At 44.2% G+C, this 20439-nt stretch overlaps 1 protein-coding gene across 1 annotated transcript in view; it reads left to right on the forward strand.

The window, feature by feature from the left end:
* LOC144105064 (uncharacterized) overlaps window positions 1-7119 on the forward strand; it is a 55171-nt gene extending 48052 nt beyond the window's left edge. The window contains exon 2 of the mRNA XM_077638264.1: window positions 6766-7119. Coding sequence (XP_077494390.1) covers window positions 6766-6843 — 78 coding nt within the window. The 3' untranslated portion in view covers window positions 6844-7119. The remainder of the gene's footprint in view (window positions 1-6765) is intronic.
* The last annotated feature ends 13320 nt before the right edge of the window (window positions 7120-20439 follow it).

Genomic DNA, 20439 nt, shown 5'->3' on the forward strand with positions numbered 1-20439 from the left:
AGCATTTGCTTAAAGCTGAATGCCACAGCGGTAGTTTTGAGACGACGTACATCATCAACGGCACTATTTACTTCAAGACCGCCGCAAAAGGAGACTTGTGCTTAAGTCATGCACAGCGTCCCTAAGTTATACTATCACCGACTATCATAAATTGTCTGTTTTTTCTTAGCTGTCTTTAATTCGCATCAAGAGTTACTGCTTAATTAATCAAGAGGGGAGTGACAAACGTTATTGACTATATTTTTATTCTCTGGGCCAAAGCCATTGGCTATATGCCGTGGTGCTATGACATAAGAAAATATGTTATTATCGCGACGAAGACACTTAATTCTGACGTTTCTGAATTATAAGCAGTTGCATGCAGCGTCTGTGAAGGCGGAGACATAGGCATCTATAGCGGGCGCAGTATCAAAATTCTCTAAAGTAGACTTAATATGTCATCCCACTCTCGTTTTAAACCCAAGAAGTATTCATGCATTAGAGTTTTAGGCCTAAATTCATGTTTAGTTGGAGCCTCCGATAGGCTGCGGTGTGAAAGCATACACATTGTTGCAGGTCAAACACGTGGGTAAATAAGTACACGTGGGTAAAGAAATAAATACCAAGAAAAAAACGCAAAACTGTTCAATGACGTGAAAAGTCCCCATGGTCACCGAGACTCCACCGTGCTATCACTTTCTGACCGCACATCTTAAACGGCCAATACCAACCGATACATTAAAGGGCGCTTGAATTCTGAAAACAAAGTCGAACATAATACATCATCCTCGAAATCAGTCTTTTAGCTAAGCAGAAAAAGTCATCATCGAACCGGAGAGTAAATTGGATTTCCGTGCTAAGACGCTAACTGCGTGCCTAAACTACACTTTGACTGCATGGCGGTACAAATCAGTCGCTATATTGAGGAGCGTCATTGGTAGCCACCAATCTTTCGTTCCTTTACTCAACACCTAATGTGTACTACACACCACATATAACACGCCCTCTCTCTAAGAAACAGCTGCCACACAAAAAAAGAAACGAGTGGTGCAAGAAGGCGCTCAATATTAAGTCAAGCTCAGTGTGTTATTTTCTATCGAACAGGCGCTTTGGAAACTTTTTTCTTGGCAAAGATGAAAGCTCAGTTTAAAAGTAATAACGAGAGAGTCTGATGCACTCTTAACAAATTTCGGTGATTGGAAAGCTTCAATCAGTTCTCATTCATTGTACCAAGTTCTCATATGCTGGGAAAGGAATCAAGCTGGTGTAAAATTAATCATCAATAGATGTCCAATAAGTAGGTCCTAAATGTTATCAGCGAGATACCTCTATCCTGCCTATTAGTCAGGAAACGGGCGCACGAAAAAAAAAAAGCGAGGTCTTCGCGAAGATTCTTGTGCTAATCTGCCTCTGTGCTACGAAATGTGCAGCTGTAGATGAGATTATCCACTATAGAAAAACTTATCTATAGAGGCTAGGACCAGGACAAAAAGAAGTGGTTGATTGTTTTCATATCTCTAAAAATGGTGACAAGTGCTTCAGCTCCTACTCACTTATACACTTTCACAGAAAGAGTTCAACTGCTTAGATTGCATAGTTCAGATATTTAGTCAGATCTTATACTTGGAAGTTTCAGCACGTTTCAGATTCCACGTCTGCTTAGGGGTGTACCGACTTTGTTACTCATATTTCTTTTCTTTTGTTGCTGGGTTTAGAAGTTTCCGGTTCACTTCCAGAACCACCAGTCTGAAGTTCACGCTGTTGTGAGTGGATCGGCTTGTCTGTGGTGCTAGAGGTTTTCTTACCAATACTTGTTTGGAAATTTGATTTTGAAGGACCGACTTTCTAGCGATTTAGAAATTGCAGGTTTTGCGCAGCCGTTCTGCAACTCCGTCGTCAAAGACCCCAAATTATTTTTGCGTTGCGTTAACTCCTTTTTCCGCAATGACAGCCAGAGACTTGCTCACACTTCGTGAACACCTTAGCCTCGTGAGCCGAAATGAACTGGCCATTTACAGAGTAACGTTTATGCGACAGTTTGCAAGCGTGGGCGTATTGCGCCCCGGCATGATGATTAGCGACATATTCAATTTCCTGGAGGATGACGTTCCGATCGGCGAGCGCCTGCGCCGTGTGGTCGGAACATACTGCTGGCTAATGCCACGCAACGCACTACGCGGGTGGCGACTGTGTCACCTCAGTTGCCCTGCAGGCCTGAAGTTCGACTGCTCATCATTCTTCCACCACCTTGCATCCGCTCTATGCTTTCCTCACTACAGTGTAACGATGCAGTGGGGACCTTTGGCTGGTGCTTTCTACGCTACGCTACTCACCTACGACGAAGAGACTGCATACAATGAGCACAAGGTTGTGTGCGTTGTTTTGTGGTCTGGGCTACCGTTCCTGGCAGTTCGAATGGAGGGAGCCAGCATTGAACGTCGATTTAAGGCCGCTCTGAACACGGCTCTTGTTGGCGATGACTTCTGTATGCAGGAAGGGTTTCACGACGACCTAAATGCCGCCTTTGTTTCTGGACGCACGTTTGTGACCCAAACTTGCGGTTACTGAAGAAAAGGACAGCAGCATTGTAGTGCGTTTCGAGAAGCGGCCGCCGATAGAGACCAGCTACATGGCGGTAAGCAGCTTTCTTTTGTCAAGACTGCCAAAGAAATTTTTTTCTTATCGCAACTTTTTCTTTAAGTGCAAATAGCTCTACAATACCAGTTGTTGGGCGAGTTGGTGCTCACGGTGATCCATTACAGCGCGGCCGACAGGACAGAGAAGAAGGGACACAACACAGAGCTCTCTTTGTTTTGTCCCATCTTTTCCGTCCCGTCTGTCGCGCTGTTATGAATCATCAAATACCACTCTTGCTTTCGGGGAACTCATTTCAAGGTGTGCCGACTTCCGGTTCTACTCTAAGACATCAGACATCATAAATGACAGGAATCCGCGCTCGATTTGAATGAGGACTCGGAATTAAAAATCAAACCTAACGCTTGATAAAGGAAACACATTGAAAATTCCTATGGCGTGCAGCGTATCTGGATAGTCATGTAAGACGAACGAGTGAAAATCTAAACTCTCTGAGGAGACGCATCTCTATGTATATTTAAATGCGTGCTTGGGATGTTTCCAATTTTACTTGCTAAGAGAGAGTCCGTGCACAATTAGCGTTAGGTACTAGTACTTGAGCATGAATGACGGCTCAGTTCATAGACTCCAGTCAACCCACATAAGTTTCATTTCGCGTTTCTTTAGTTCGGACCTGTCCATTGCTTGCAAAAAGAATCTCAGCATAGCGCAGGGGCTAAACTGCTGCTCCGGGGCGTTTTGCACTTTTGAGCCTCTGCTTGTGCCTTCCTTTCAAATAGTTTTCGCTTAGGATGTGCGCAAAAAAGTAAAATTGGTCATGCAAGTTTCAGCCTGCAAGCTACCAGATTTATGGGATGCTTTTAACAAATACTGTCCCGCGCTTACAGCGACTGTTAAATGTCATTCGTACTTCTTCAGTCTTGTGCTAACTGGTGCCACCGAAAACAATGCATTTTACCCGTTCTTGTTCTCTTGATGTTTGCAGTGGGATGTCTATTTTCTCTATATTTTTTCTTAACGCAGATGCATCGTAATGTACGTAGACCGTGTTTCCAAAACTTAAATCTTTCTCAGATTTTTTACTCTAGGTTAGCCTAAACCTTCACCCGCGCCTTTTTTTTTTTGCACACAAGTATATTTTGCAAATAGAGGTAATATCGACACACACACGACACACGAATTTTTTCATTTAACTCGTGTCTCAGTTGCTTTCTGTATGTTAACAAAGAACTGAGTTGTCTCATATTCTGATAATTTCACTCTAGACTCGCACCTTACTTGTAACGAACTTCAGCGTTAAGGGTAAAACGCGGAGCATGTGGAAAAAAAAAATTAGCAAGTACACAAATGTCTTGGGCAACAGTCAGGCTTCCGTACATTACTTCAAGTGCCTTGCTTCGTTCTTTCATTATGGTCAACCCGTTAAGCTTTCCAGCTCAGGTTGATTTTAACAAGAAATACTACATATGTTACAAAATTGAATGATGAGTTGCTTATATAAAGTCAATTATTTGAGACATCATGTACATAGGTATATGAGATGACTTCTGCATTAGTTTCTCATGAAATGCTGATCTATATTGTGCACCGTGTTTCTGATTACGACGTGATGTTTTTCTTCCTTCTCGAGATTCTCTTTAATTTGGGATGTAATTCTTGAATTCAGTGCAGTGCTCAGTGTTTTACTATGTATGCAAAAAAGCCCTTTGGGGGAAACAAGCAGTGCTTTGAATATTTTTTCTAAGGTCTCCTTACATCGCGTAGAGACACTACGGTGTTTTCCTGCATGTACCTTAAACATTCACTCTATTGTTATATATACAAACTGCGCTGAAGCATGGAACAACCCAGCAGCACAGACCATAAGTAATCAGTACCGCGAACAGCTTCCATCGCCCCTCTGACAAGAGTATGGCATAACAATGCTCTGGAAATACTTTCCCAACCGATGTACTCACCCCATCCGAACTTAATCATACCCCGAACTGTAGCTGTATACTCCTAATACGACTCCCCCAGCAGGTGTTATTTTAGAGCTGTACTAAGCAAAGTTTTCGGAAACAATTTTGGCGTCATGCTTACAATTTCTGGCAGGTGCTAATCAAAAGAATAAACCACAATGTTCCCTTAGTTTACGCACATGGTTACAGCAAAGAAATTGAAAAACATCACTGTGCCGTGCATGAAAATGATACACGCTCTGAGGTCTTCTTGCATGATGAGCTCGTGCTTCAGGAAACATAATGGGAAAAATTTTCTGGGGTTCAACCGCGCTTAACATAGTTTACTGAGCCCCGCCCAATGATAACAGAGCCCTGCATAAAGATAACAGAAACTCCATTTTAACTTTTCTAAGGACAAACTAACAATGGTCGACTTTCACACTGGAGAGCCGCCTATATGCCAAGACGTTTTCCCTGTCAACGGAATATGTGTCAGACCGGCGCTCCGCGTTCCCAATAACTGGTCTTTCAATATAGTTATTCCGGCAGCTGTAAAACTTGCAAATTTTACGAGAAGTATACAGTATTCATTCCTGCTCAGAGAGCTACATATAATAATTGAAAGTTAGCGCAAGAGGCAACTAAAGTGCTTCAATAGCGTATTCAAATGTAAATGCATGTCCGACAATGACGCCGTGTTATATGTGGTGTGTAGTACACATTGGGTGTTGGGTACAGGAACGAAAGATTAGTGGTTGCCGACGACGGCCGTCAATATTGCCTACTGGCTTGCACTGCTATGAAGTCACAGAGTAGGTTAGACACGAAAATTCAATTTGCTGTCCGGTTCGATGATGACTTTTTCTGCTCTGCTAAAAGACTGCTTTCGCGGAAATTGTGTTCGAGTTTGTTTACAGAATAGAAGCACCCTTTAATGTATCGGTTGGTATCGGCTGTTTAGGGTACGCAGTCAGAAAGTGATAGCACGGTTGAGTCTTGATGATCACTGTGACTTTGCACGTCACTGAACAGTTTTGCTTTTTTTTTCTAGGTATTTATTTCTAGGCCGATGCTTCAAACCAACGTGTTTGACCTACAACAATGTGTATGCTTCCACACCGCAGTCCGTTGGGGGTACTAACTTAGCATGAATTTAGGCGTAAAACTCTAATGCATGGATACTTCTTGGATTTAAAACGAGAGTGGGTTAACATATTCAATCTATTTATGAGAATTCTGATACCACGCCCGCTTTAGATGCCTATGTTTCCGCCTTCACAGATGCTGCATGCGACTGCTTATTATTCAAAAACGTCAGAATTAAGTGTCTTGGACGCTATAATAACATTTTCTTTTTTATGTCATAGCACCACGGCATATACCAGTGCCTTTGGCCAAGAGAATAAAAAATAGTCAATAATGTTTGTCACTGCTCTCTTGATTAAATAAGCAGTAACTCTTGATGCGAATTAATGACAGCTAGATAAAAACAGACAATTTATGATAGTCGGTGATAGTATAATTTAGGGACGCTGTGCGAGGCTTTAGCGAAAGTCTCCTTTTGCGGCTGTCCTGAAGTAAACGGTGCCGGCGATGTTGTACGTCCTCTCAAAACTACCGCTGTGGCATTTAGCTTTAACCAAATGCTTGATGGCCACAAAGGCCAGGAAGAAAATGGTCGTTTTGTCTCTGTAGATAACGTGTGGACTCAGTGTGTGGACATTGATTTATTTATTTTTTTATAATATTGTTTTTGGAGTTACGCTCACGGATGCACACCATCGGTTCCAAGAAATGGCCATTAAAAAAAATCGTGGAAACGTAAGCTCTGTTTGCAGGGTATTACGGTATGTCATCCATTGTTTCAAAGAACGCTGTTCCGCCCGAATCGTGCCGAACGACAACTAACATTTTCGACTGGACCACTGACCCAAGATTAGTTCGTTTACGTGACAGCGTTAATGGATTAACGCCCATATATGAGGAATTTTGAATAAAATGAGCAATGTGAAAACAAAAAGATCGACAACTCGAAACCCGGGCATAGACTTGAAAAGGAAACCATGACATGCATTTATTGAACTTGTATAGTATCGATTTTTAGGAGGCAAAGGAATGGAAGGAGGTGCTCATCATGTATGTTTCCTTTTTTTTACTATGGCTGAGTGGGAGTCTCTAAGCGTCCCCTGTATCTCTTCCTGTGTCTCTGCGAAAAGTCTTATTTTTATTTTTTCTGTTTGATCTGCAGTTTCGCAAGGCGTCAAACCAGTGCTGTATTGAAACAACTCCACCACCCAGGAAGCACCAGCGACCCGGATCGAGGTAGCGCCATCTACTGCCCCACGCTCGAACCTCTGCACGGCATCATCCCAAGACAAGCAACCTTGGTTTCAAGTTTCGTGTTGTCAGTTCGTACCTAGGACAACTCAGGCAACGTTTAGACCAAAAAGTTCGTCATGGAGTTCCCGGGAATTGTACGCCTAATAACATAGTAGAAAAAGAAAACTTCAGTTTCGAAACGCACGAAATGTCATGGAATGGTTTTCCACCTCTTATTCGCTGTCCTGGAGTGCCAAAAATACAACATCCGCGTCTATTCTACGAGGACAGTACCTTGCACCTATGATATACCACCTTCTAATGTTAGAATCAATGTTTTTTTTTTTCCTTCAAGAATAAATGCTTTCTGTTCTTGAACCGGCATGTTACACTGCATCGATTATACAATTTTTATACGTATTTAGGTGCATTTCAGTTATGCATTGCCACTTCAAGAAGCGGTGTCAACGAGTCTCAGGGGCTAATTAAGCTCTTGATGAAAATAATCATTATGCTTATATATCATAAATGGCACCCCGCTTAAAACAGGACGAACATAATAAATATTCTGTGGTCGCTGCACGTATGAGTACGCCGAATGCGACATTTGGTCACGATTACTCCACTCATGTATTTGCACGAATCCTCTATGACTGTAATTGCTTTCTCGTTTCGTTTCGAATCCATTAAATTTCCTCACATTCAATATCTACATTACCATGCTGTATAAGGACATAGTACCGTGGTTTACAATCCTTTCCAGTACCGGAAAATGAATTACATAACATGAAATTTCAGTGCAGCACTACTAGCTCCCTTTACCTTTTTCTAAATTTGCATTCTTTGAGCTGCCGGCCGCATAATCTCTTAGTCTTTGTTCCATACTTTTCTTTTCGCTGATAAGTGCAATCGAGGAGTCAGAAGTTTTCAAATCGTAATGTGGCCTATTAAGCCTGTTTCCCTCTTTAGCCCCAGTTTTGTGAAGTTCACTTGGCGATTTCCTTTTTTCTGTGATAGGAAATAGAGACCTTGCATATTCATTGTGTGGGGCTGATATTCATTTCTATTTCTGACACGTGACTTGAATAAAACGATGGATTGTTTTTACTTGTGTTTGGAAATTCTCTATTATCTGTACAAGCAGTCCAATCGGCTTGCTCTCTCAGATGTCGCAGCTATGCACTATTAACAAACAAAGCGCCATTTCATTGGCGCATTTGGGGAAAAATAGGTTGGAAGGTCGAAGACCTTGCTACAATATCTGTGAAGCAGCCCGTCAGCAGCCAGCGTTCCCCGAGCGTTCTTTATCTAATCCACATGGCTCATGCTTCCGTGCTATTGTCTCTCACTTTACGCTGCATTCCTAGAACGAAGCCTGCTATCAGCTGCACGGATGACCGCCTTTGTTTCCAAAAGCGGTAAACCGGGAAAGAGCTGGCTCAGAATAGTAGCTGCAGCTAAGCCCAGTGCCATGTGTGCAACAAGAACGACATGCTGACAAGCAATGGGAATGATAAGTGAGCGCGATCATTTTTCTTACGAGCAATGCAAGGCTCACCTCATGAATCCCAAACGATAAGCGCAGGAAGAACATACAAATCCCTCACAAACATTATAATTACTATTCATGCGATAAACTGCTGATACAAATAAATACATTCGCTATTGCGCTCTCACTGCGAGCACGCTTAAGAATGGTAGGGTACTGCTGTCACCGTTTGATGCCGAGGCATTGCTCTTCGCGCAGCTCGTGTTGACTACGAACGCACTACCCGTTATTTAACCGCCGTAATTTCTATGCAATCATCGTTTCTTAATCACACTTTCTCGCGTCCCGTGCGCCGACCTTTTGCAGCATGTGGTAACCAACTCACAATCTTTCGGTTCTTGGACAAATAGTGCGGCAAGTTAATCTGCCAGCGAATAAGTTGCTTTTGAACTTAAGTTCTTCAACAAAACAGCTTGCTGAGAAACCTATATCCTTCGTCGTTCTTTCCGACGTAACTTTCCTGAGAATTGAGATCACAGTCAGTGCTGTCTCGTAGAAACTGACAATCCACACTTCTCTTTGTGAGTGGACCGTCGATTGACCTGGATGTCTACGAGGTTTTATCTAAACATAGGACGAATGCAGTCGCTACAACGAGTTGTTGATCAAATTGCGTCCTGCCCGACCATGTGCTATCCGCCCAGTTCAGCTCAATTGGTGGTGCCACTACCGCCGACAGGGCCAACCGCCCTTGGCAGGACCAACAGCACGGCACGACTAGCGATGCAGGTTGCTGCACAGCGGGCATGAAAAGCCTGGGGAATCAAGCCGAGCGCGGGAATCCTTGTCATGGCGCTGCGTAAATCGCTTGCGGCGTGGTGGCAGTAAAATGGGCCGTTAAATGCGCCGCTGCAGGCAGGGCAGCGGTGAAGGTATTTCCTTGGACGGTCACCACCCAAGACGGCTCACGGATGCTGAAGGTACGCTGGAAACGAAGTGGTACACGAGAGCAGGTGTCATCGCTTGCGCAAGTATTGACGGAGTCATGGGCGCCAAGATGCAGATTCTGCCGTCCGTCCGCCGGGTAGAAGTCGACAAGCCTTTGGGGGAAAATTCCAGCCTCCGTGGTGTCCGCCGCATGGCAGTTTGAACGAGACGCTAACTTGCAACACCATTCTGGCATACATTTTTCCGAACTTCGTCAGACTCCCATCGAATCACGCACCTTTTATGCAAATCGCGGTGTCAGTGCACTCCCAGCAGTGAGTTTCCATCAGCTACACAAGCGATATGCTTGATTTGCTACGGAAGGTATATAAGAAAATGAATCCGCCAACGTAATGTCATGGGCTTCATTCAAGTACGCGAGGTCATTGGATTCATTATCAGCGTAGTGAACCGGTTATTCTTCAGGTTGTTGTTGTTGTTCTTGCCTCAAAACGGCATTCTCCTGGTTGATGATGATGGTGGTGTCCTCAGACTTAATGCACATACCCACGGCAGGATATTGGCCTTCCGGCTAAATTAACCTGCCTTTGCTCCTCTTCCTGCTCCGCTGCACACTAAATACATTGCATTTGACTTCACCAAAAGAAAATGCACAGTATAAAACTGTCGCACAAATGTCTGTACCCACTGGAGGGAGCAGTCCATCTGTGGCGCCAGAGCCATGCCAAGCCAGAACAGACAACGTAGGATGTCTGTTTTGGCTTGGCGCATGTGTGACGGTCACTCGAAAGAATGAGCACAATAAAGATGTCAGTTTTAGTACAGCCTTGTCCTGTGTAGGTTCTCCTTTTGTCCCTCTTCTTTTTTCGGCTGGTAAAAAATTATTCTTCGTCATGTCATACCAACTAGCCCACCATTCAGCTTTGCTTAACAAGTTAAAAAATTCAATACCAATACCCAAAAATTTCAGCTCTTTCAACAAAACTGATAAGACGGGTGATCGCGGCTTTTTGCACCATTTGTGTACACTTGGAGCACTTCAATCACATGTCTTTCAGCTCATTTGTTGACATTAGATATAACTCAAGTATGTACAAGAAGAATCTTCAGGCAAAGCTGACTGAGCATGTTTGAGGATTAATCTGCAAGATACCGCTATCTTGCGGTCGGGTGTACTCAGGCCAGTTCCGCCTATATTTCAGCCAATGGGTCTTTGAAGAGAGCTGATATCAGCGGAGCAGTACTGATAACGAGCTCTTTTTGGAATGCGATAGGAGGTAAAGCTTTTGTTGTCCAGCTTTTCTAAAAAAGATTAAGCTAGTTTAAGTTCAGGGTGGAAGGAGATGTGACTGAAGGCTATCATATTTCCGGTCAGCAGTGTGAATTGGCTCAGATATCTGGGATATTTTTACAGATAGCGCTCGACATATCCAGAAGTTCACGCTCAAGGCCTTATAATCTGCTTTGAAGGGAGTAAGTGAAAGGACCCTGGATATTTGATCGATGCCTTTGGTGTGTTGACTTTGTGATTGTGCTATTGCCTGTAAAATTGTTGGGCGTTATAAACGCCCATTTTCACCCCAAAACGATCTGTCGGAAGGGTCTCCTTTTGAGGACGACTCGACTTGTGTCCCTCGCTGACTTCGTTCACATAGCTAGATGTTACATAGCTAGATGTTAGCTAGATAGCTAGTCTACAAAAATTAACTTGCGGCCAACGTCCTCGACAATTTGAAACCGGCACCCCCTCTGCCAGAGATCGCCATATTGCACGGCGTTGTTTAAGCTGCGTCTACCACCATGACTGCTAGAGACTTGATGACAATATGTGGAAATCTGAGCCAGCTGAACGAAAGAGAACTTCTCGCTTACCTTGCCAAGCATCTACCCCAGCTTTCGAGCGCACACGGAGCGCAACCCGATGAGGTTATCCGTGAAATATCAAATTTCCTGCAGGATATTTCGATGGAAGAGCGCCTGCAACATATTGCCTGGGCGTACTGTTGGCTAATGCCGCGAAACATATTGCGCGGTTGGCAGGTGCATCTGTTAACTGCGGACGCATACCTTGTCATCGACTGCCCGACACTGTTCGAGTGCATTGCAGCCGCCCTGCGAGTTGTGGACTATACCGTCACGATGACGTGGTACGTTCTGAATGGTGTCTACTATGCGTGTCTGCTCACCCAAGACGAAGAGACTCGGCACATCGAGCAGAAGGTCATCTCCATTGCGCTGTGGTCCGGACTGCCGTTACTGGCAGCCCATGTGGAGGGAGTTAGCATTCAGCGTCGCTTTCAAGGCGCTCTAAAAGCCGCTCTTGGCGCCGAGAGTTTCCGTATCTTTGAAGGAATTCACGAAAGCCTAGACGGCGCGTTTGTTTTTGGACGGACACATCTGGGACGCTGTAGTGACCATCGAATCCGAGGACGCCAGCATTGAGGTGGGTTTCGAAAAGGGCTCTCTGACAAGGAGCACCAACCCATCGAAGACGTTGGCCGACAAAGCGGTAAGTGCATTATTATTACTCTCTGCGGTAGATTTTCTTCTTCGGACAGGCTGTGTTTCCCGAAAGCCACTTACAGCAATCATGTTTTGGGGACCTTTTTTTAACGCGGGAGCGTGGACATGCCTTCGGCGTTGTTGTATGTGAGTGAGAAATCCACAAAAAATCCCAAGGGAAGCAACCTAGGAGTCAGATGGAAAACCTATGCTGCGGAACAATGTGGTGTCGTCGCAACCAGCCGATCGGTATGTGAGCAAAATGCGCCCTATGGCGGGTGCAGTTATATCATTTTTTGCGCGGTAGTTTTCTTGACGAGAGCAACCTGGCAGCAAGCCCCATCGATGGGAGCGCCTGCCTTTTCAGGGCACGGGCGCATTGCATAACCGCTGCACCACAGCGCCAGGAGCGGAGCACAACCCGGGATCAGTGAATGTTAAGTAGAGACCGACCAGTTCTGCATATATGAAGCATTGGTCCACTAGTTTATCGTGTCTTACCCTTAAGGCGGAGCTCAATTGTTCCCAACAGTCTTTATTTCAACGCCGACTCGTGATTCTAGTTGCGCTGAAGCCGGACTAGGTTGCAGCTTTATTGAAGGCTCCTTACTCCTTGTTTTTCGTTCTGCAATATCAGCCACCATAATTTCTCTGAAGCCGGTAAAGTTGCGCGAGGGCTAAGTGTTGAAATCTAACTGCAATTTTAGAAAAGACGAAGCACAGTGAAATTAAAGATGCAGTGCCGTTTTTCGGCGCGCCTAAAAAGAACTAACAAATGAAACGCTGCTGTCCAAGGAGACAGGCCTGTAGTTATATTGACCTTTGTGTGGAGGTGTAGTTTAAGCTTTTGATACTTGGAGTGGGTGCATCTACAATTAGCGCAATGAAAGGCAAGAATTTAAACGCGAACTACGGCTCACTTTGCGAACAGCAAAAAAATCACGCGCGTTCCATACTGCGTCACAAGGGATGCTGTGCAGTGGTGTATAAAGCACTGGGGACAGTTTTTTGAGTATTTTTTTGGTATGTATATTTTGTTACTTATACAAAACCCATGCATGTATTACATATTTTTCCTAAAACCAAAGTTGTACAGGACGCCTTTAAAAATTATTGCACCGTACAAAGAACGACAGTTCACACCAGCAGAATTCCTTGTCAACTTGTATGCGCTCATCAGCCGCAAGAAAAGTGCCGTAGCCTTGGAACGTTCACGAAGTATTTGCAGTGGTACTCATCATTTGATTGTGTTTGCTACGTAATGCAGGCGCACGACAATGAACGCAGGCCGTATTTCCAACAACCCTTTGACTCATTTACTTAGGAGCTGAACTTATTTGTTCATCTCAATCCATTAAGAGAGGAGACTGTTTTACTGCGGAATAGTTCTACCATCACTCGGAAAATATGCCGGCGTGAGTCGCTGCGCCGTGAAGCCTCGTCTTCAGCTGCAGCGCGAGCAACAGAGAGGTGAGAGAGAGGAGGAAGCGGCGCATTAGCTGATATGAGCTAGCGTTGCTACGCTATATCGAAAGATTTAAGATTTAAAGCAGCGCAGCGCCCATAGCACCACAGATGTATAAAGATTTTTCCGAACTATACAGGTTAGCCCACGACAGAGGTGACTTAGCATGTCTGACAATAGGACGCAGACGGAGGCTGCGCGGTGGGCGCGCTTTGCCGAGGAGTAAGTGATGAAGCAGGTAAATAAAGCAAGAAGGAAAGAGAGGCTGCGGAACCATCCTGCACACACGTTGGAGCCGATGAATTAGACGATCTCGCCTTTTAGAGCAAACATTCGTTCGCTGAGAACGTGAACCATGAAACGAAGGCGCCAACTGCAACAGCATTCAGGCGTCACTGCAAGCTGGTTACTCTGATTTCGCCCATCAGACCGTCAATTTCTGTGCGGCCGTCAATTTCGTATGTGAACCATTCGAATGTTAGGACACTTGACGGATTTCGTTAGATGAAAATGCATGAAATTCGCCTTGGACTTCTGGCTTGTTAGTTACTTGCACTAAGAGGATAAGCATTTAACCTTTCAATTATACCTCAGGCGTGAGAAATTGCGGCGTTAGATATTCAAAGAGCAAATTGAGGTAACGCACTTAAGAATTACGAGAATAATTTTGATGAAAATGTGGTTGCAGGGCGCGAACTTAGAGACATGCTGAATAAACTTCGTAAAATATTTAGAAACGTCTCATTCTCATTGGTAAGGCAATTACTGAAATATTCAGTCGTTATTGTGGTGATTTTAGTACGGATGGCTCTGATTTTTACGCATAAGCATAAAATTTGGACCATACGATTTTTAGGAGACCACGATACGAGACCACGACACTGTTCTTTTGAGACTGCTATTTTTACTTCTTTCGCAGTTTACTGAAGTGCTCGTCCGTTCGTTTCTTTTCCAGTTGCACACCTGCGCAGTTCTCAAGTCCTGCTATTTTCAAGCCTGCTGACGGGAGTGCATCAAGGTGACGCCATCCAACGCTCGCTTCCAAGAAAAGTTACATTTGCTGTGGAGTGCAGGATTCAGTTCACACCCCAGACACGGCCAGAACTGCTCGCAGAGAAGAGTTTATAATTAAATCCCGGTGCCTGGTATCCCAAATAGGCGCAATTGGTATAGTTAACTGCCACTCCGTAGCCCGCTTAGAGCCATGGCACAGCTTGACGACTTTTCCTAGCGTCCAAGGAATGCCTAGAAGAAACAGGACCTCTCAGACTTCCCTGCTGTGATATCCGACTATGATAATCGACTAATATGTTTTTGCACAAGCCTCAATAATAAAAAGGAAGCGCGGAATTTTTATTTGCATGGTGAAACCGCAGACGAGATCTTTTTTTACAGATGTGTTTATTCTTCCCTCACTACCTGATAGAAAGTGGGAAGGCGCATGATTTCTTGACGCCAACTGCCAACAACGTAGGAGAAAGCCTCAGGGTGCTCGTCAACATTTCGACAAGAGTATTCGTCTTAACATGGGCCATGCGTTCGTCATTGGCGGGTTTTAATAAGGGCCTTCACTCCGAGGAGGAATGTCCGGTGAAGTTGAGGAGGCCATGACTTGGGAAGATGATAGGATAGATAGTGTAAATGTGGTCCAGTCATAATAGCAGCTAAAGAGGATTAACTGGTACACATGAAAATCTGACAATAGATACAGCAGCAGAGCAGAAAGAAACCGCCGAGGTGGGGAGGGGGAAATACAGAAAACATCGGCTTAGTTGTGACTTTTCTCGCCACTCTCTCGTTGCTGTTTTTTGACAGGAAGAATTAACGATGTTGGTAAAGGCATGAAGAACGTCTTTCCGTTCGACTCCTTCGATCACTTTACTAGATGTCAACTTTGGGAGTGAACCTTTATGTTACAGCTAAAAAATAATAAAAATGACCGAAGTACATCAAGGAGAAAACCATAAACAGATGACTGCATCATCGATACACCTCACGAAGCCAGGCATCGGTTCCCTCAAAATTGCTTAATTAATCCATTTGTCTCCGCCCTCAGTGAGGATAAGAACCGATTGGGTAACTTCAAACGTTCGTTCAATTAAAGCTTGTTAAAGGGAACAAATACCAAATCGAAGGTATGAGAAAAGGACAAATCTTCCTCATGAAATACTACACACGTAAATGCACCCTCCGCTAGCTCAGCAAACAATACCGCTCTGCTAAGCATTGCGTATTTGGAGTCCGATAAAGGACAAATATAGTATGTACACAAATTTGTCGAAAGCCCGTCGCCAAGGCAGACCTATTAAACTGTCAACTCGAGAAACCTCAGTGTCGCTATTGTGCACAGTTAGGGGCAAACACGGCCTGTTCGACAAAGCGTGTCTCCTCTATCGACTACTTGTGAGCCTTACTACAAAATTACACGTGCCAACGAGCGCTCATTGTCATTTGCAGAGCTGTCGCATGAACCGACTTCTTAACGATGAGCCATGCAGGAACACCGCTAAAATCAACATCCGCATCCGGCGGCAGCGCCTTAGAGTTGTTACATATGAGAGAAACAGGGATCACTCCTTGCTTCCCTTCTGTGGCAGCGATGCGTTTGGGTCATTAACCAAGACTACCCCTCCCGGCACGGTTGAATACTCCGCGCCTCGAACGCGTCTCACTACACCGCAAAGCACGCTGAGTAGCTCTGTCCTGAGTAGCGGCTGACGCTCGCCTCTTTTTATCTGCTGTCAGAGTTCAGCCAAGGACCCCAAAAAACTGACGTAGAAAAATATGGTGCTCGATTTGTAAGTGGGGTGCCCCGACAGACACGCAGAACACGATTGAAAAGCTGCGTGCACGGCCACATAAGGGGAGCTGCGACAAGGGGCAGGATACGAATTGTTGTCCTGATCAGGATAGGCAATTCTGGATGACACAATTGAGGATTAAGTCTGAACAAAATATCGGGATTCGAAGTAAAAAACAAAGAAGAGAACAGAGAAACATCCAGAGGAGAGGAGGAGAGAAGGCAAAAGGAAGAATTAATCAGAAATAATAGAATATGGGGCAGCTCAGAATGTATAAGTTATAAAAGCGTTATTGAAAGAAACGTAAGGAAAGCGAAAAGAAGATAATGAATAGGCAGGTAGTAAGTTGAAAGAATCAATAAAGAGGCGATGCACAGTATTTTGCTCTAGAAAGAAAAGTAATTGATGTAACATGAAGAGACCGGAAGCAGGCAGATGGGGTGAGAGAACAAACACGGTTTAATTATATCCTAAGGTCAAAATCAAGAGAAAAAATGGGATTGGGCTCGGCAGGTAAAGACAACGCAAGATTACCACTTGTCCTTAAGGAATGATGGAATGGATTCCAAGAGAAGACAAGCATAGAGCAGGGCTGGAGAAAGTTAGGTGAAGCTTGGCAAGTGATAAGCGATGGTATAGAGAACAACAAGAAAGTAGTTCAAGCAGGTTCCTACAGGAACAGCTATTCACAGGTGGAGGGAAGGAATTTTGGAGGTGATGAAGAGAAGGTAAACATTGTAAACCCAAGGAATGAGGTCACAGTCACTGATAAGAGGAAGAAGAATCGAGAAATTTCGAAGGAGGGAAAGCCTACCCTTGTGCACATTGCTGGTCAGTCCTCACTCAAACATATGGAGGTACAAAATAGCAATAATGGAGCGCATAATTGCTGATGGGTGGTTGCATTCGGGATATTCCTTGCGAGGACAATGAAAGCAGGGCTGAGAAAAAAGAAAAGCGAACTTCCAGGTAATGTTGCAGGGTACAATTGGGTAGTGGTAACAGGGGGGGGGGGGGGGGCAAAATGATGTCCTGAATGGTGATTCTGCGCAGTTGTGGAGATATTAACTGAGGGAGCGGACGATAGCGCTAGAAGGGAAGATCGTGGAGCAAGGACAGTATCAGAAAACAATACCGGAGGAGCAAGGACGGAATTGTACAAATTGAGCGATAAGGAAGGTAAGCCTGAAGAAAGACTGTAAAGTGGCAGACACAAAGAGGGAAGTGCATGAAGCAGGTACTAGTAAAGGGTTGACACAAGACGCATCAAAATATCAATGGAAGAGCAGGAACAGAGATCGGCTGGCGCCTGGCAGTCCTGGTAGCATCACTTTCCAGGGTTCGACTGCAGCTCAGGGCGTAGGGGCATGTGGAAGCGGAGAAGAAGGTGTAATGATGGAGGCTGAGCCCAACGAAATGGCACTAGGAGGTCCTGAAAGGAAACTGCTGGAAGAGAAATTTAGCACCAGTATTGGTTACATAAACGTGCAAAGAGTGAAGAGCGATTTGGTTGCAAATAGAACCGCAGTTAAAGGACAATGAAATACGGAAGTACGTGCGCTGAGAAACACATCTTAGGGATCTAAAAGATCCGCAGTTTATTGATAGCTACGTCAAGGAAGGGTGCAAAAAAACAACGAGGAATAGAGAGGAGGGGAGGTTATGCTGATATATCCGGTGTAGTGAACTATGATGAACGCGCCTGTGTTTTCCTCCATGGCAGACGAAGGATTTAAAGACGACGCGCGGGCGAGCGGCTCGAGCTCTCTGGCTGTCGAGACTAAATGCGCTTCTGTTGCCGGGCGCTCAGCTGTTCGTGAACTGTATCTCCGAGTTCACATGTGCACGAACTTCATTCACTGGGAATAAATAGGCAAAGAATAAAATCAAATTGCAAAGAATAACTATGGGTATCAGGAACAATTGCCAGTAAAAAGACATGACAAGAGTACTTGTTTTAAAGACAGGAAAAAAATAAAGGCAAGAAAAGAAGGATGTAGTTGTCTGAATGACGATATAAAACAGTTTGTAAACGGTGGCGATATTGTTCTCCTAGGTGACGTAAACAACGAGAGCAAGGATCTGCGCGGATACATAGATTGTAACGGGATGCTAATGGTACACTTCTGTGAGCCTACCAATCTAATAAAGTTGAAATTACATGGGAAGGTATAAAAAGTACTACTGCAGCTGTTCACGCTTTCTGTGATAATCGTTTAAAGTAACTAATATATGTTATAATCTGTCGTAAACAGTAGGCGGGAACATCGTTCAGCAACGGCTCGCAGGGTTTTGCACTGTTAGTAGATAGCCAGGAAGGTTTGCAAACTGTGGTTAATTGTTGTTGAGATGAAGGAGTTGATGTAGGCTTCAGTTTTAGCGCATATAAGTCGGAGGTGATGATTTTCAACGATACATCTGATCGGGTGCTTACAATACAAGGCCGTATCCAGAATTCCGAACACAAATATGTCGAGATATGAGTAAACGAAGATATGGGCTTGAAATTTTTCGAAGCACAGGAAGCTCGGAGTAAAATATTATGTGAAGAACGACTGTGGGCATTTTGCGATAACAGTTGGCAGCTGACGTATTTAAAAACTTACACAGAAAGCTGTAGACAACTAATGACAAAAACAATTGAGGAACTGACCAGTAAGTATACAGGAAAAAGGACAAATAAGTAATCAATTAGAAAAGAAGTCTTGAATAACTGCATCGATTCCGGAAAAGGCAGGCAAAGCAGGAATAGTTCCATGATAACTCAAAAGGCAGTGCCATGCTATTTGAAGCTTGATAAGTATGTCTTACAACGCGCAGTTACAAAAAGAAATTTAACAATGATGACACGTGCTCTGTGTGTGGTAAACCTGTAGAAGCAACTGAACACCTCGCACACCAGTGTATTGGTATCCCTCCGTATGTCGATGCAGGCACAGTCACTCGCCTTGAGGCCTTAGGATTTAGAGATAACAGTGATCTAAAGAGATGTGCGGTGGAAGTTAGCAAAAAGCGATTGAATGTTTGGTGGCTCAAAATCAGAGAGGTGGCATAAGGTTATAAGTGTAGCATTGAGAACGTCTTTAAAGAAAATAATGAATTTTAGGTCATTTATATAATAAAGTTAAAAAATAAAAAAAGAGCCGAGCAAGTTGGCAGCTGGAGTTACCCCGTTTCAAAGAGGACGCTCCTGTCTTCCATCCATCCCTCTGCGGATGAGATTAAGTTTGCTGGGAGAGAAATGGGAAAAGCCATTGCCCTGAAGTGGGCATAGTCGGGGTGACTTTGATGATGGATCAGCACTGTATAATGAATTTATTTTTGTCAACTTTTCGGCTGCCAAGACGCATAACCTTTTTAAAGATTTACATCACTTCTAGAAAGTATCAGAAAGATTCTTATCTTTATTTGGAGATGTTAATTCATGCTGGCTGTAATGTTTTCGTTTCGTGGATTAGGAATGCCATGAATATAGACAGACATTCCAAATTCACTATATTTAGGTCTTGCACATTATCAGAGGAAAAAAAGAAAAAAAATACTCAGACTTTTCCAGTGCTGCATATCGCCTCTTGATTGTTTCTTTCATCAGACTCCCCTGCCTAGCCACTAAGTTTTCCTCCCTTTCTTCTATTATCATTCTTTCTTATCAGCTCCTACTTGAAGCTCTCCGCCACCTGTTATCATTTCCAAGGAACCGTTTCCGACCGCACCCCATCCACCTCTTGTTTCCCTCTCTCTTGGTAGCCCTCACTTTTTTTCTTCGCTTGCCGGTATTTCTTTATGCTGTACTGCTCAATTGTGTTCCAGTGCATGCAGGTCTACTCAGCCAGACATACCGTGCAACTTGTCGCTGCTCCCCGTGAGTGTGCCCACACAGCTTTCGGGACGAGGACAACAGAGCAAGAATTGCAGCCCTTCGCAGTGGGGTTGTTGCCCGTCAAAGAACTGAAATATGCGTTGTTATTGTGCTTTGAATGTATGCAGGAATTGTACTGTCATGACCACACAAATGTGAATGAACAAATGTGCCCGGAAAATTAGCCGATTACGCAGGAAGGTGCAAGTATGCATCTATATGTGAGAAAATAAATATTTGCCTGTGCAATATGCAAGGAGGATTAAGAAAATCTGGGAAGCGTTCTACACTGCCGAAACGCAGCTGATTGTGCTCACCTTCTTCACTCAGCCGAAAAGTAATCACGTCCGTAGCAAGCAGTCAGATGCAAACGAAGGCAGCAGATAGACGTGCGCATGCGCATCGAAGACATCTCCATCTCAAGGCTTCGAAAATATCTGGTTATAAAAACTGGTGCGGCTGATTCAAGGAGTGCTGCTGAACAGCAGCTTAACACCAGTAAAGCCGAGTTCGCGAGCAGCTCTGCAGCAATAGCATTG

Source organism: Amblyomma americanum, chromosome 9 (genome assembly GCF_052857255.1).
Source record: "Amblyomma americanum isolate KBUSLIRL-KWMA chromosome 9, ASM5285725v1, whole genome shotgun sequence".
Lineage (NCBI taxonomy): Eukaryota > Metazoa > Arthropoda > Arachnida > Ixodida > Ixodidae > Amblyomma > Amblyomma americanum.